Genomic DNA, 16985 nt, shown 5'->3' with positions numbered 1-16985 from the left:
TAGGCCTCCAAAAAGGTGCAGTTTTTTTTAATTTTGGTCAAGCTATACACAGCCTGCAATTCGGCTGACATCATATCACTTACCTTTGCCTATGCAAGAATGCTCTATTACATCTTAGTTATGCCTCTTCATTTGCTAGTGTAGATGTAATCTAAATGAGTACAACTTTGCATCGCCTGTACTCCATGGTGATGCATGCAGAGTGTGAAAACACGCAACATTGTAAACAGGCAATCATTTAGCTCCTAGTGTGGGTAGGAGACCACAAATCAACACTGTCCTTTTCCTCAAGTGTGAGGAAACAAGAGATACAATTTTTGCTGCTGTGTCTCAGAAGGGTGGTAAGTCTGTCATTATGGCTGCACAAGCCCGTGGTCTTCAGCCACAACTTGTGGCAGTAGTAATGGACTGCTCATATCGGTTTCTCCCTAGCTCATCTCCAAGTAAAATGATTTCTTCACAACAGTGGCCATTTTGTAAGCTAGAAATAACACTCCTGCATGTGAAGTAACGCCCTGATATACACATGCCTTGGGACTCAACAAAAAAAAAACGCACATCAGACTGCACTCTCAGGAGTTGTATATATCTTATTACTAATAAATATATCTAAAATAGATTTCTTTCTTTCTATATATCTATAACAAAACAGTCACATCAGCCAAGACTGCAGCATCCCTTATACTTAAGATCTTTAATAATAAACTTAGACATGGTGACAACTGATCTATCAACAATTGAACAGCTTATTTCTGAAAATTAATTTTATATATAAAAAAAACCCAAAAAACCCAGACTGATTATTAATACCATGTAAAAATGGTGGCACACTGCTGGAGTTCCTGAGGAAAATTACATTTATTTAATATATTTGGTCTGATTATGCCTATGAAGAGAAATGTAAATTCTACCCAACAGACTTGCCACACTGTGTAAACATTTGAATATTCACTGCAGTGTATCTGCTGTCTACGCCCATATTGGCTGTCACATCGTGGTCTAATATTTAAACATTAGGAACCAGTAAAACCATTGAGGCACAAACTTTATCAATTTCTCGATAGGCATGGGTGCTAAATCCTGCAAATCTGACATTGTGGTTCCAGTATCTTCATTTCTTCTGCATAATATGCTGTATTAATAAACTAACTGCAGAAAGAAATAATTGCATGTATAATTAAAATCCTTCTACGTAGTGATTCTTTTGTACTTCATCACAATATTTTCATGAAGAAAAAAAAATGTAAGAAATTGGAAGTTTGGGAAAGGAAGGAAAAACAATGATTGCATACAGAAGTCTAACAGAAAGGTAACAATTATATTTTACAAACTACAGTTCTCGGTGTAATAACAGTTATACATCACTCATCAGATTCACACTCCGATTTCTTGGAATGAAGTCTGAAAATTTGCATCATTAATAAAATAAATCTTGTCTGTAATGTGTGTGCATAGAATATATGCGCCTGGACGATAAACTTAACTCATTAAGTGAATAATAATAAAAAAAAAATCTTACGTATGTTATGTGCCTAACATATACAGAAGCACAGCAGAAGTTTGCATTTCACAAGTTCTGTTTTTATATAAAGAACACTCAAATTTCGCAGTTGGGTCTTGTAGAGTGTGGCATAAATAACAAACATTACTGCTGCCAAATATATATATATATATATATATATATATATATATATATATATATATATGTAAAATTGTATGTTCCTGGAAGATACCAAAGCCTGATATGTGCAGAAATGGGCATACAAAATACAAAAAAAAAATGCATGCAGCATATGTACAAAAGTCTCTTCTTTTAAAAAATATTCGCTTCATATACATGTAAATCTACCTGGATGTTTCCGAAGTTTAACATATAAAACTTTTTGCTGAGTAGAAAAAAAGGAAGTTTAAACTAATACAGGACAAATGAAAAGCTGTACAAAGATTTCCACTAGGAAATGGTAACCTCAAAGGCCTCGTTGATCCGTTTAAAGAAAGCATTGCAGATATGAGAAGTTTTTGCAGACTGTCACAATGAAGAGGTACGTTCCGGCACCCCTTTCTTATACATCAAATTTCATCAAATTTGTTGACAATGATCTCTGCATCTTTCCAAAAATCAGTATCAACTTATTTGCTAACTGTAAAAAAGAAAAAGAAACCAAAACAAAAAAATAAGAAAAAAAATATGTACAGTATTTAATCTTAAATACTTTTCAACAAGGATTGACCTTTGTAAGACCAGCACTTGCATGATACATGTTCTTTCTGGAGATCTGTTCTCTGGCAATGCTCACATTTTCTGCATGTCCCACCTGTGGCATATAGTAGTGAACAGAACAGTTCCTGAGCCGTCTTCTTGAATAAAAATATAAAAAAAATATATATGTCTGTCCAGCTAGCGTTTTAAACCACTTCTTTATTAGTCTGCAATCTGGTCATGGCTTCTAACTTCTGCCGGTATGCCTCTGCCTCTTGTTCTTTCTTCATCAGTTGCTGTCGGTACTTCTGGGCTTCTCGGTTGGCTTCATCGAGTTGCTTCTGAAGAGATTCTCTTTCCTGGAAAGAAATAAGTATTTCAGTGGCTTGGCACAGCGGGAGTACTAAACCTGTGATTTGTGAATGGGCCTACTCAGTGCCCCAGGCGGGAGGGGGACGCTCCGGTGCTCACCCGCCCCCCGGCCGCTGTACAGAAGAGGGGGGGGGGGGGGTGCTGGTGATTGCGGCGCTCCGGGACGACGACGCTGCGGTGCTCGCCCGCCGTGTCATTACCCTGGGAAGGGGGGGTGGCGGGGGGAATAGGAAGTGCCACTCACCACTGCGGCTGCGCTGGTTCCTTCTTCTGCGGCTGGTGGGGAGACCCGTCCCTAGTCCCTGCTGCAGCCGCTGACTGCCTAGCGCTGCTGCCACGGAGGCACTGTTCCCCGCTGATGCCAATGGTGAGGGGCGGGCGGCAGCTGGGACCAGTGTCTTACCACCAGCGGTAGCAGTGCTAGGCAGCCATCGCCAGCATCAGGGACCAGGGACGGTTTTTAGAATGGTGCTGGGAAACTAGAGAGAGCTATTCCCAGCACCTGCTGCCACAACTATATTTGATTCAAATGTTGGGCTGAAGAGGCGCCCTCCAGTGGCCGCCGCCCTAGGCAGCTGCCTAAAGCTGCCTAGTGGTAGCACTGGCCCTGGGCCTACTATTATATTGTTCATAAATCATTAAATAAACTTGGAAGTACATCCTGGCATTTTATCCTTCATAAAGTACAACTTCACAATGTTTAATTATAAACTGAGGGGGTTGAGATTGTATCACTGTGAATTAACAGTATTAGCCCATTTGCATTAGTATTAGCACATTTGCAAATAGGTTACATTTATATAATTAAATCATTGCGAGCGTTACAAAAAGGGTATGTTTTATAGCAACAATATCCCCATAGTGATGATTGATACCAGAAGGTTAGCAGTAAATCAGATGTAATTGCAGATTACACCTGGTCTGTTTGTGAGGGTATCTATGTTCTTGAGTGGGAAGGAAGTATATATCACTTACACATTTATTATTGTGCCACACAGTTTATGTATTCAGTTAGTGTTATGAATATCATAGAAGCAGGATCTCCTTCCACATATAGGGGATTATTCTAATTTAATCGATCCCCTGTGCGTTTGCACGGGAGAAAGATTTCTTGCGCCTGCGCATTTCGCAGCGTTGCATGTGGATCAAATTAAGGTCCATAATCCCTGAAAAGGTGATAAACATCAGAAGTTAATAATTCCCTCTTTATTGATATATATAATAATAGCATTGGAGGGGCTGTGGTGATTGACAGAGATAGAGTGCCAGATATTGTCAGGTTGGATGTTAATGAAATGAATTATATTCAATGAGTGTAATATAGCTGTATAACAAATATGTGCAGTATTATAGACTGAATCACAGATCTTCACATTTAGGGCTTGATTCAGCAAGGCTCACTAAGCAGTGGTCATTCGCTGCTTAGCAAGCCCTGAAACACAGCTAGAAATAAAAGTCAGAAATAAAGAGAAAAAATATATATAGTGTAACACCGTTAACACATAATATTGCAAAAAAATTTCAGAGTGTGATTTTTCAAACTCGTTCCGAGAGATATTGTCTACTGATTATTGTAGACTCAAGCATTTGATTGAGGGCAATAATGCTCCACTCCTCGATTACTCTCCTTGCTTTTCCCACATATAGAGGTGACACTCAAAAGGGATGAGAGAGAAATTATGGTGCAATACGTTTCTTTTAATAAAATACAGGATAAAAGAACAACAGAGATAGGGTCATTGGACTCTAACCATCAGTTTTTGTCCACAGTAAATTGCAGACAAAAAAAGCATAGATATTGTCCCACAGGCGTCCCTGGATGCAGCGATGAAAAAGAGAGTCCTTTGATCTCCTCCTCTGTGTCCACAAGCCGACAGGTTTCGATACAACAGCATCTTTCTCAAGGCATGTGGAATCAGTGTGATCATACTGATATTTATACCCCCTTACGGAGGTTACAAAGATAGGCCTATTTCCAGACATGGATTACCTAACAACTAAAACATCCTATCCAATACAATATATTAAAAAGGTTCCCCACGGTCCGGATATACTCCGGGATTTCCAAAGTGCTATTAAAGCTCAGGTGCATCTTGTTTAAAAAAGTCTGTGCGTCCAATTCGCTTCCGGTATCAGAAGTGCGGGGAGCGGAAGTGACGTGTGCGTGTCACCGTCCTTTAGGCTTCCGGCTTTGAGCTTATAGCCGGATATGGCGTGTGCAGTTCAGCTCGGTGTTGACTTCCTCATTTCATGATTGTCGGAGGAAACGGAAATGATGTTTGCGGTTCATCTGATGTTGTTTGCGTTTCACTTATTCCGCAACTTCCTAACAGAGATCTTTTAAGATCGTTTTAAAGTGCTTTCGTGCTGATTTTTCCTCCAGAAATGAGAAAAAAGAGGGTACATATTAAAAACAGATATAAAGGACAAGTATAAAAGACAATATTATAAAATCAGGTTAAAAAGCATTGTCTTTATAAAAACCATTTAGTTTCAAAGTCTTTGTTAAGACCGTTCGGCATAAGAGTTTTATAGTTAAAAATTAGTGACATCTCACATTTAGCTAACTTCTTAACAAAATCGCCTCCTCTTAAATTTGGAATAACTTTTTGTAATACGTAAAAGTTTTTTATTTCTTTTGGATTGCATTGGTGGCAAGATTTAAAATGCGAAGCAAGTGCATGTGTATCCAGGCCTTTACGTATATTCCTGAGGTGCTCTCCTAATCTAACTTTAAAAGGTCGAGTTGTTCTTCCAATATAAAACTTTGAGCATGTGCATTCAATTACAGATAAGATAAGATTTGGTTCTTTCGGGATTTCTTTCCCTATTACAGGGACCCTGTAATAGGGAAAGAAATCCCGAAAGAACCAAATCTTATCTTCAGGAGAGCCCCAAATTTGAAAAATAAATTAGTACGGAGCATGTGCCCTATCTCCCCCAAAAAATCATCTGTTTCTTCAAAAGGTTTCTATAGGTGTGGGGATTGTTTAGGTTGTAAGAATACTGCAAACAACTTTGGAATGAAGATTGAGACAGTGAAAATTAATGAGAACCCATTCAAAATAAGCGATTTTTTAACCTGTCACACTTTTAACGTTATATATGTAATTGAATGCACATGCTCAAAGTTTTATATTGGAAGAACAACTCGACCTTTTAAAGTTAGATTAGGAGAGCACCTCAGGAATATACGTAAAGGCCTGGATACACATGCACTTGCTTCGCATTTGCCACCAATGCAATCCAAAAGAAATAAAAAACGTTTACGTTTTACAAAAAGTTATTCCGAATTTAAGAGGAGGCGATTTTGTTAAGAAGTTAGCTAAATGTGAGATGTCACTAATTTTTAACTATAAGGGTGACATTCTATGGGATAAGATAATCTGACTTTTATCGCAAAAACGGCCGTTTTCGCACTTTTTCCCTAATTCGCATATTTAATGAGATGCGAAAATCGGCAAAAAGTGCGGTTTTGCCGCGAAATCGCACTTTTTAAAAGTGCGATTTTCAGTTTTCGCCAGAACTCGCATCCAGATGTTTTCACATTGAAAAGTATACAATTTGCATATTTAATGAGATGCGAATTTGAAAAATGTGTTTAAAAATCTCAAAAAAATCAGACCAGGTTCTGATATGCGATTTGGCCAGAACCCTGCACAGATCATAGAGATCTGTGCATGGCCCTGTGTTAAAAAATGTGGAAAAGTGTTTTTTGACAAAAAAAATAGCGTGGGGTCCCCCCTCCTGAGCATAACCAGCCCCGGGCTTATTGAGCCGGGGCTGGTTCCAAAAATACGGGGGACAAAAAGCATAGGGGTCCCCCGTATTTCTGAAACCAGCCCCGGAATCTTGGACCGGTCCTGGTTCCAAAAATACGGGGGACAAAAAATCTGGGGGTCCCCCGTATTTTGAAACCAGCACCGGGCTCCAACAGCCCTCGGTGTCATGCCACAGCCGGGGGACACTTTTTATATAAGGTCCCCCGGCCGAAACATGAGCACCGTGGCTGGTCAGCCTTGGACGGGGTACCTGGAGGAGTGGGGACCCCCCCATAAAGGGGTCGCCCCCCCCCAGGCTTCACCCGTCCAGGGCTGAAGCCCGGGGCTGTCACCGGCGTCCCTGGCCAGTGGACGCCGGCCTGATGGGGTTAAATCTTCCATACATAACATTGCTTGATACAGGAGAACTACAAGTGCCAGCAGACCTCCCCCGCATGCTGGGACTTGGAGAACCACAAGTCCCAGCATGCGGGGCATTAATGGGCCCGCTGGGACTTGTAGTCCACCTGTAAAAAGAATGTTAAAAAACACACACACAGAGAAGTAAAACTTTATTACACACACACATTCACACACCTCTCTTTTACAACCACATACTTACCGATCCAGGTCCAGCGCTGTCCTCTTCACACCCGGCTCCCCCCGCACTGACAGCGGGGACAACCGGCTGTCTCCGATGCCGCTAACAGCCTCTGTAGTGCTGTCCCAGCGCTACAGAGGCTGAGAGCGTGATTGGCCGATGCGTCTCCATGGAGACACATAGCTCAGCCCTGATTGGCTGAGCTATGCGTCTCCATGGAGACGCATAAGCCAAAGACGCTCACAGCCTCTGTAGCGCTGGGACAGCGCTACAGAGGCTGTTAGCGGCATCGGAGACAGCCGGTTGTCCCCGCTGTCAGTGCGGGGGGAGCCGGGTGTGAAGAGGACAGCGCTGGACCTGGATCGGTAAGTATGTGGTTGTAAAAGTGAGGTGTGTGAATGTGTGTGTAATAAAGTTTTACTTCTCTGTGTGTGTGTGTTTTTTTTTTAACATTCTTTTTACAGGTGGACTACAAGTCCCAGCGGGCCCATTAATGCCCCGCATGCTGGGACTTGTGGTTCTCCAAGTCCAAGGCTGACCAGCCACGGTGCTCATGTTTCGGCCGGGGGACCTTATATAAAAAGTGTCCCCCGGCTGGTTCATGACACCGAGGGCTGTTGGAGCCCGGTGCTGGTTTCAAAATACGGGGGACCCCCAGATTTTTTGTCCCCCGTATTTTTGGAACCAGGACCGGTCCAAGAGTCCGGGGCTGGTTTCAGAAATACGGGGGACCCCTATGCTTTTTGTCCCCCGTATTTTTGGAACCAGCCCCGGCTCAATGAGCCCGGGCTGGTTATGCTCAGGACGGGGGACCCCACGCCAATTTTTTTTTTCTTATGAACAAAAAAAAAATTGCACATTTCCTTAAATTCGCACATTTTCATGCCTAAAATTCGCACATTTTCATGCCTAAAATTCGCACATTTTCATGCCTAATCGCACTTTTCATTCCAGATTTCGCACCTGATTAAATATGCGAATTCGCGGCAAAAATGCGATATTAAAAAAGTGCGATAATGGGCGATTTTGAAAGTGCGAAAAAATCTCATCCCATAGAATGTCACCCAAAACTCTTATGCCGAGCGGTCTTAACAAAGACTTTGAAACTAAATGTTTTTTATAAAGACAATGCTTTTTAACCTGATTTTATAATATTGTCTTTTATACTTGTCCTTTATATCTGTTTTTAATATGTACCCTCTTTTTTCTCATTTCTGGAGGAAAAATCAGCACGAAAGCACTTTAAAACGATCTAAAAAGATCTCTGTTAGGAAGTTGCGGAATAAGTGAAACACAAACAACATCAGATGAACCGCAAACATCATTTCTGTTTCCTCCGACAATCATGAAATGAGGAAGTCAACACGGAGCTGAACCGCACACGCCATATCCGGCTATAAGCTCAAAGCCGGAAGCCTAAAGGAAGGTGACATGCACACGTCACTTACGCTCCCAGCACTTCCGATACCGGAAGCGAATTGGACGCACAGACTTTTTTAAACAAGATGCACCTGAGCTTTAATAGCACTTTGGAAATCCCGGAGTATATCCGGACCGTGGGGAACCTTTTTAATATATTGTATTGGATAGGATGTTTTAGTTGTTAGGTAATCCATGTCTGGAAATAGGCCTATCTTTGTAACCTCCGTAAGGGGGTATAAATATCAGTATGATCACACTGATTCCACATGCCTTGAGAAAGATACTGTTGTATCGAAACCGGACGGCTTGTGGACACAGAGGAGGATATCAAAGGACTCTCTTTTTCATCACTGCATCCAGGGACGCCTGTGGGACAATATCTATGCTTTTTTTTGTCTGCAATTTACCGTGGACAAAAACTGATGGTGAGAGTCCAATGACCCTATCTCTGTTGTTCTTTTATCCTGTATTTTATTAAAAGAAACGTATTGCACCATAATTTCTCTCTCATTCCTTTGAGTGTCACCTCTATATGTGGGAAAAGCAAGGAGGAGAGTAATCGAGGAGTGGAGCATTATTGCCCTCAATCAAATGCTTGAGTCTATAATAATCATTATACAATATCTCTCGGTTCGAGTTTGAAAAATCACACTCTGAAAATTTTTTGCAATATTATGTGTTAACGGTGTTACACTATTTATATTTTTTCTCTTTATATCTGGGTCAAACCATATTTGAATGAGAAAGTGAAAATCATCCAGAATAGCGCTTTAGGACTTCCCAGAATCCCCTTTTGGTATTGTATGTTTATGAGATTGAAGTGGTTCTTCAATAGTCTGTGGTATAGTCTTTCAGCTGCTTTCTAGCGCAGGATATATTGGTCTAAAAATCCTATTTTTTTAAGAAATAAAAGTCAGTCTGAATAGACTTTTATTTCCTCTGCAAATCCTTGAATATGGGGCATGCTCTGGCGTCCTGTGATGTCAGCCACCCGCCTGGCATCGGCCTGTCTGCATTACCATGGGATTGCCCAGCGTTTTCATGGGGAGGCCCATAAAATACTGGGCATTCCCATGGTGCCATGTTTCCACCCGCAGCCCTCCTTACCCGCAATGAAAAGCCTTGTGAATTTCTAACTCATCAAAGCCATTTGGTGCTGGGGTTTGCCATGCGCAACCCCCAACCATTGGGGCTGGGGCCGAATTCAGATCGCTACAAGCAATCCTGAATAGGCCCCTTAGCCTAGATGACAGGATGTATAACTGGCATAGTGTGATGTCTGCCTTTCTGATAAGGCTGTGGGGCTGTGAGGCTGACGAAGCTGTTCTGCGAAGCGCGTGCCAGCTAACCTAGCTGTGTGCAAGCAGGATCAGTGCACTGTACTGTTCTAAACCTTACTGATTTATATGTCAATTGTACCTGGACACTTTCCTCCATAGCCCACTACAGGACAGAGGGAGGGATACTTCACACAGTTTAAGCTACACCTATAAAATCACCATCTGAGTGGCCACCTGTGCACATTAAATGATACATGGCTGAGGCCAGCAACCACTATCGATTACAACAGGAGTGGTAACTATACTAATATCAATTGTCTGCATTAACAACCATCCATTATCATGATGTCTTTTTAACTTTCTAACACCTACTAATGGATAATAGCTCACTAATTCATCCATCATAAGCATCAATATAAGGATCTGACCTCAAAACAGCAAAATTGCCTCTGACTGGCCTACTAATCTTATTATCAGTGTCACGAACATCATCTTAATACTGGTCATTGTTCTAATTTACTTGTTTTTTAATTATTGTGCATTATTTATAATTCTCATGAAATTTGTTTTCTATTTTATCGCAGTCCTGTTTTTATCTTTATGTTAAGCTACAAGCTGCACTATATAGGGGTTATTCCGATTCACTCAGAAAGGCACAATCACTCTCTAATGGACAAAGCCATATTCACTGCAGGTGGGCTGCAGTGTCCAAATTATACAGCCGTCAGTCTATATAGTCAAACAACATCAGAAACAAAAGGTATGACATTACCTCAGTCAACCAGTCCTTTAACACGGGACACAAAGTACCCACCACAGAAAGTAAGATATATGCACAATGGCGGGGCCCTTATGAGATCATAGAGGCAGTGGGACCAGTCAATTACAAGGTCCAACAGGAGGGTAGAAGGAGCGAGGTACAAATCTACCATTTAAACCTGTTAAAACCTTGGAAGGAAAGTGCCAGTCAACCCTCTTTGGTACCTTAAAAATGTTACAGAATGTCAGGTACCCAATGAAGTCATGCTTACTCCTGGACAGAAACAGGAAGTGGTGAACTTAGTAAAGCGCTACCAAGATGTGTTTTTTGCCATTCCGGGAAAGACATAGATCGTCCAACATGATGTTGTGACTTTAAAAAACAATTTGAATTACAGATGGATGCATCTGGGATGGTTGGGGATTATTAGATAGACAGTAGGTCTACCCAAAAAGGTAGACACGCAATATGTGGACAGGTTCAAAATGTCGATATACAATAGACAGGCAATAGGTAGACAGGGTCAAAATCTCAACATGAAAAATGTAGACACATGAAAAGGTAGACATGAATTTCAAAAAAAAAAATTATTTTGCTATCAATGGTGACAACTCAATTACTGTAACGCGTTCCCTTGCTGTGCTCGCAATGCTTCTATGCCAACATTGATGGTGAAGTAAGAACAAGCCGGATAAAAAAAAAATAATCATGAAAAACTCATGTCTACTTTTTCATGTGTCTACCTTTTTACAGGTCATCCTTTGACCCTGTCAACCTTTTGGGGTAGACCTAGTGGTTTCAACCGGAACCACTCTGGGACAGGATTAGGAGCAGTCCTTTCCCAAGAGGTAGGTGGAGAGGAGAAGCCCATGCACTACTTTAGTCATAAATTATTGCCCAGACAGTGCAGAGCAGGAGTGCTTAGCCATTAAGTGGGCAGTTGAGTCCTTGAGATATGTTTTATTGGGACAAGAGTTTTGTTGGTCACAAACCATGCAACCTTACAATGGATGCATACAAACAAGGTGACCTGTTGGTTTTTGGCCTTACAGCCATTTAAGTTTGAGGTGCGGCATCATACGGGGAAGCAGCACCTCAATGCCGATGCCTTTTCCAGGAGGTTTTTAGGTCCCGATCCTACAAGCAAACTTATGGTGAAGCTAGGGGAGGAGGAAGAAGATGAGGTGGGCAATGTCTGAAAAGTGGTGGAGGGCTGTGTACCTGGGCGGAAGACACAAGTAGAGGTAGACCAGGCAGAGAGCTCGCCTGAAAATGTACTAGCTTCACCAGTGTGGTTGAGTGTGGCAGAGACAGCATATCTCCACATGAGAGTATGTGGAGGATTCAGGACAGATTTTGGAGCAGTAGCAGAAGAAATGTTGGGTAATCAGCAGCACCTGTGATCTCCTGATATGTTTCCTGGGCAAAGGATAAATGCTCTTGATGGTGGATTAGCTGCCCAAGCGATAGGCTGGGGTGTAGGCTATGGTAGGGACCACTGGAGCATTTGCAAGATTTTGTTCTATGCTGTGATTACCTGTATGCTGCTGCCTGTAATGCGCTTGCCTGTGGAATTGTTCTGGTATGCTGTGACCTGCTTTACAAAATAAAGATCAAATACTTCATTTGAATCCCCATGTATGTGATCCTTGTCACAATATATACATTCTATTTATGTGAATTAGGTTTGTCACTGTGACTGTGGAATGGCCACAAACCACTTCCTTAACCAAGACAAATTTTATTGATCGTAAACTTGGATTTTTCAATTTTTTTCAAACTGAACAACAAACAGTTTTGCAGATACATCCACAATCAACAGACACATAAAAAATAGGATTTTGGGTACCTACCGGTAAATCCTTTTCTCGTAGTCCATATGGGATACTGGGTTCACTACTATGGGGATTGAGACCTCCGCAGGAGAGACAGGCACATAAAAGACTTTCAGTGTGGGTGCACTGGCTCCTCCCCTCAATCTCCCTCCACTAGTCAGTTAATGAAAAACTGTGCCGAAGGAGAGTATGTGAGGAGTATGTGATAATTTACTGTGGTGAGATTCATCCAGCACACCCAAAACAACAAACATAGAAAAGGTGAATCCTAACATCTTCAGAGGACACCTTTAACTAGAAAAAATATATATAACAGTCCTATAGACAACAAGGCAACAAGCCTTAACATAGTAAGAAGCAGAATCTTACAGCAGAATAGCCGCACTGAGGCGGGCTCCCAGTATCCCATATGGACTACGAGAAAAGGATTTACCGGTAGGTACCCAAAATCCTATTTTCTCTACCGTCCAATGGGATACTGGGTTCACTACTATGGGGAGGTCCCAAAGCTACCAGAACGGGTGGGAACGTGCGGAGTCTGCTGTAGAACCGCATTCCCGAACTGGGAATCCTCCCTGGCCAGGGTGTCAAATTTGTAAAACTTTACAAAGGTGTGTTGACCTGACCAAGTAGCGGCCCTACAAAGTTGCATGGCCGAGACCCCTCGAGCAGCCGCCCAAGAAGTTCCTACAGGTCTGGTTGAATGAGCCTTTACTGAAAAAGGAAGGGATAAACCAGCTGTTGCATAGGCCTGTTGGATAGTACATCGTATCCATCTGGCTATGGTCCGAGTAGAAGCAGGTGACCCCTTCTTCTGCGCATCATAAAGCACAAAGAGGCTGTCCGTCTTTCGGATCCTAGCTGTGCGCTTTACATACCCCTTTAGGGTGAGGACCACATCCAAGGAATCAGGTATTTACGGATGTGTCGCGCTTGAAGGGACCACAATAGGTTGGTTTAAGTGGAACCCAGACACAACCTTTGGAAGAAAATGTGGTCTAGTCCTGAGCTCAGCCCTATCCTCGTGGAACACTAGGTAAGGACTCCTACATGACAAGGCCCCAAGCTCGGACACCCTCCTGGCCGAAGCCAAGGCCAGCAGTACAACCGTTTTCCAAGTGAGGTGTCGCAACTCAGACTCCTCTAATGGAACAAACCAAGCAGATTTTAGAAAGGTAAAGACCACCTCCAAATCCCACGGTGCAGTGGGTGGCACAAAGGGAGGCTGAATCCTCAGAACCCCTTGTAGGAAGGTTTGTACTTCTGGCAAGGCCGCAATCTTTTTCTGGAAAAACACCGACAGCGCCGAGATCTGGACCTTTAAGGATCCCAATCGGAGTCCCTTCTCCAACCCAGCCTGAAGGAAACGCAGCAGGCTGTTTAGTCGAAAAATAGCCGGAGGTAAGGCATTCCTTTCGCACCAGGCAATATATCTTCGCCATATGACATGATAATGAGAAGCAGTCACCGGCTTCCTGGCTCTTATCATGGTAGTAACAACAGAAGGATGTAGACCTTTGTGGACTAAGATCTGCCGCTCAACCTCCAGGCCGTTAAACGTAGCCGCTGTAAGTCCTGAAAGACGAACGGGCCCTGGAGGAGCAGGTCTTTTCTTAGAGGCAGACGCCACGGGTCTTCCACTAGCATGGCCTGAATGTCCCCGTACCAGGCCCTTCGTGGCCAATCCGGTGCCACCAGGATGGCTTCCGTCTCCTGATGCCGAAGCCGATTTAGCACCCGCGCCAACAATGGGAGCGGTGGGAACAGATACACTAGTTGGAAATCCCAGGTCCAAGTGAGAGCGTCCACTGCTATCGCCCCTGGATCTCTGGTTCGTGCACAATACATCTCTACCTTGTGGTTCAATCGTGAAGCCATTAGGTCGATTTGAGGGAGTCCCCACAGATCCACGATGGTGTTGAACACTTGAGGGTGAAGACCCCACTCTCCCGGGTGAAGGTCGTGACGACTCAGGAAGTCCGCCTCCCAGTTGTCGACTCCCGGGATGAAGATCGCTGACAGGGCCTGGACATTCTGTTCTGCCCAAGAGAGGATCTTTGTCGCTTCCCTCATGCAAGGCATGCTTTTCGTACCACCCTGTCGATTGATGTAAGCCACAGTGGTGGCATTGTCCGACTGGACCTGGACCGCCTTGCCCCGTAACAATGGAGCTGCCTGTAACAGGGCATAGTAGACCGCCCTCAACTCCAGCTTGTTGATATGTAGGCTGGACTCCAGTGGGGACCACCGACCCTGGAGGTGGACTGCCTGTGTCACAGCCCCCCAGCCCCTCAGGCTGGCGTCTGTGGTTACCAGAACCCAGTCCTGGATCTGGAACTGTCGGCCTGCCAACAGATTGGATGAATCTAGCCGGAAAGGCCGACTTGAAATACCTTCTGGGAGGGGGCTTGTCGAATTCCAGCCTGTAGCCTAGTGAAATTAGACTCCTGGTCCAGGAATCTAGGCAGGAGGCGTCCCCCACATGACTGAAGTGCAACAATCGCTCTCCCACCTCGAGAGTTTCTCGTGGCGGGAGAAACCCGTCATGCTGCAGGCTTAGAGGTAGCCGCGGCATTGGTACGTTCCTGGGTACCTGAGGTGTTTGGTTTCCTAAACTTTCCTCTCGTGCCTCTGTTGGCATTGGAGGCACCCCTTGCCTTGGGGCGAAACCTGTTCCCACGAAAGGACTGCTGGGAGTTACCTGTGAAGGTGCGCTTTGTCACTGTGGGTGCTGATGGGAGGAAGGTGGATTTCCCTGCCGTGGCCTTAGAAATCCAGCCGTCTAGTTCACTTCCAAAGAGCCATTCGCCTGTAAAGGGAATACCCTCCACGCTCTTTTTTAAGTCCACATCCGCAGTCCACTGACGTAGCCACAAAGCCCGTCTGGCTGACACCGCCATGGCCGAATTGCACGCGTTTATTGCGCCCAATTCCTTCTGCGCCTCACAAAGGATCCTTGCGGTGTCCTGAATGTGACGCAGATTGTCACCAATCTGAGCCACAGTCATGTCACCCAACAACCCCTCCTGGATCTGGGTTGACCAGGTATGAATGGCCTTAGCCATCCAACAGCTGGCTAGTACTGGGCGTTGAGAGGCCCCACTAGCTGTGTACATCGACTTGAGGGTAGCTTCAAGCCTTCTGTCCGCCCCGTCCTTAAGGGTGGATACACCCGGGACTGGCAGCAACACTTTCTTTGAAATGCGGGAGACAGAGGAGTCCACCACCGGTGGCTCCTCCCACTTCTTTCTGCCCAGAGGTTCAAAGGGATAAGCATTTGTAAACCTTTTAGACAGAGTGAACCTTTTATCAGGGTTCTGCCATGCTCCCCTGAAAACCGTTTCTAATTCTGCCTGCTCAGGGCAGTACACCGGCTGTTTCCTCTGAGTCATGAAGAAAGGATCCCCTTCTGTGGATGCCTCCACCGGGAGATCTAAAACATCCCTAATGGCCTTGATTAGTGGTTCAGGACCATGTGCTGCTAGCTCAGGGACTGGTTCCTGCTGAACCTGCTCCTCTCCTTCCTCCAATATGTCCTCATCATCATCATCTGTGTCTGGGGCCATTGCAGCAGCCGGCCTCTTCTGAGGCTGTGCGGGAGGAGGAGGAATGTGAAGGGTATGAAGAATATCAACCCTGGCAGATAACATGGACAATTCCCTCTGAACCCTCTGCGTCTGCTGAGTGTTAGTGGAAAGCTGTGAAGCTACAGAATCTAGCAATGTCTTCATGCTGGAGGCCCACGCAGGCTCCTGATCATCAGCCTGTGATATCCCCGCAAGCTGTGGGGGCACCCCACTGACCTGGGTGTCTGCACCACAGGGTTGTGGTGACATACAAGGTTCACAAGTGACCTTGAGACTGTGACTTGGGCACAAATTTGGTGCACACCATGCAGGTAAGCTTCTTTACCATGATGAGGCTGTACCTCTGATATAACACAGCAGTACAACTCACCACCACACAGCCACTCACACGCACACACCTCGCCACTGGTATGGAAACAGACTATGTGACTTGTAGTATGTGTGCCTTGTAACTAATCAGTGGGGAAAACAGAGCAATTGGGGAACCAAGAGCACCCTTAACCTTAACTCACAGATCTGGGTGAGCTGGTAACGCTACCCAGTGATTTGAACAACACAGTGTCTATACAAAACAAGCCAGATAGCGCAGCAGCGCTAAATCACTAATTAACTTGCTGTCTGCCGTGCTGCAAGGACCCGGATCCACCACGCCAGTGAGGAGCCTTTCTGTAATGGAGTCTGCAGCATGAAGAAGCAGGAAGTGACAGCGCGCGCCCAGCAGAGCCTGGTCCCGCTCTGAGTGAAGCCCCGCCCCCCTGTACACGGAGCTGGCGCTTCATCTAATTTTATACTGGCACATAATGGCGGTTTCTTAAAACCAGGGTGTCCCTGGTGGTCCAGCGGCAGCACCCCTGTGCCAGTGTCACTGATGTGGGGGTCACGCGGTCCCTACCTGAGGGCCGCCATTACTGTCCATCATCATGCCGCACAACAAATGGCTGCGGAGTCCCCTTGTGGGACCCCCAGCCTGTACTCACCACTGTAGTCTTCTGACCTGTCAGGGGTGTGCGGCGGCTGGGGGGCTTGCTCGCCACGGCGCAGTGCTGTGCGGTGACAAGCCCCACACAGAACCAAATGTCCTGCAGCAGGGTCAGCTCTGCACCTAAAGAGGCCGGGGACTGACCCTTCCCCTGACACCCACGAAGCAGGACAGCTGTGTGGTCAACA

General features: G+C 44.7%; 1 protein-coding gene across 6 annotated transcripts in view; it reads right to left on the bottom strand.

The window, feature by feature from the left end:
* Window positions 1–677: 677 nt before the first annotated feature.
* GABPB1 (GA binding protein transcription factor subunit beta 1) overlaps window positions 678–16985 on the bottom strand; it is a 44275-nt gene continuing 27967 nt past the window's right edge. For 4 of the 6 annotated variants that reach the window (XM_083183986.1, XM_083183988.1, XM_083183984.1 and 1 more), the window contains 2 exons: window positions 11934–11993; window positions 678–2559 (listed from right to left, as the gene is read on the bottom strand). In XM_083183986.1, coding sequence (XP_083040112.1) covers window positions 2407–2559; window positions 11934–11993 — 213 coding nt within the window. In that variant the 3' untranslated portion in view covers window positions 678–2406. The remainder of the gene's footprint in view (window positions 2560–11933; window positions 11994–16985) is intronic. The other 2 variants (XM_083183983.1, XM_083183985.1) reach the window with 2 other exon arrangements.

This window comes from Crinia signifera, chromosome 4, assembly GCF_055691185.1.
Source record: "Crinia signifera chromosome 4, ASM5569118v1, whole genome shotgun sequence".
Lineage (NCBI taxonomy): Eukaryota > Metazoa > Chordata > Amphibia > Anura > Myobatrachidae > Crinia > Crinia signifera.
This window is presented reverse-complemented; position numbering and strand designations above follow the sequence as displayed.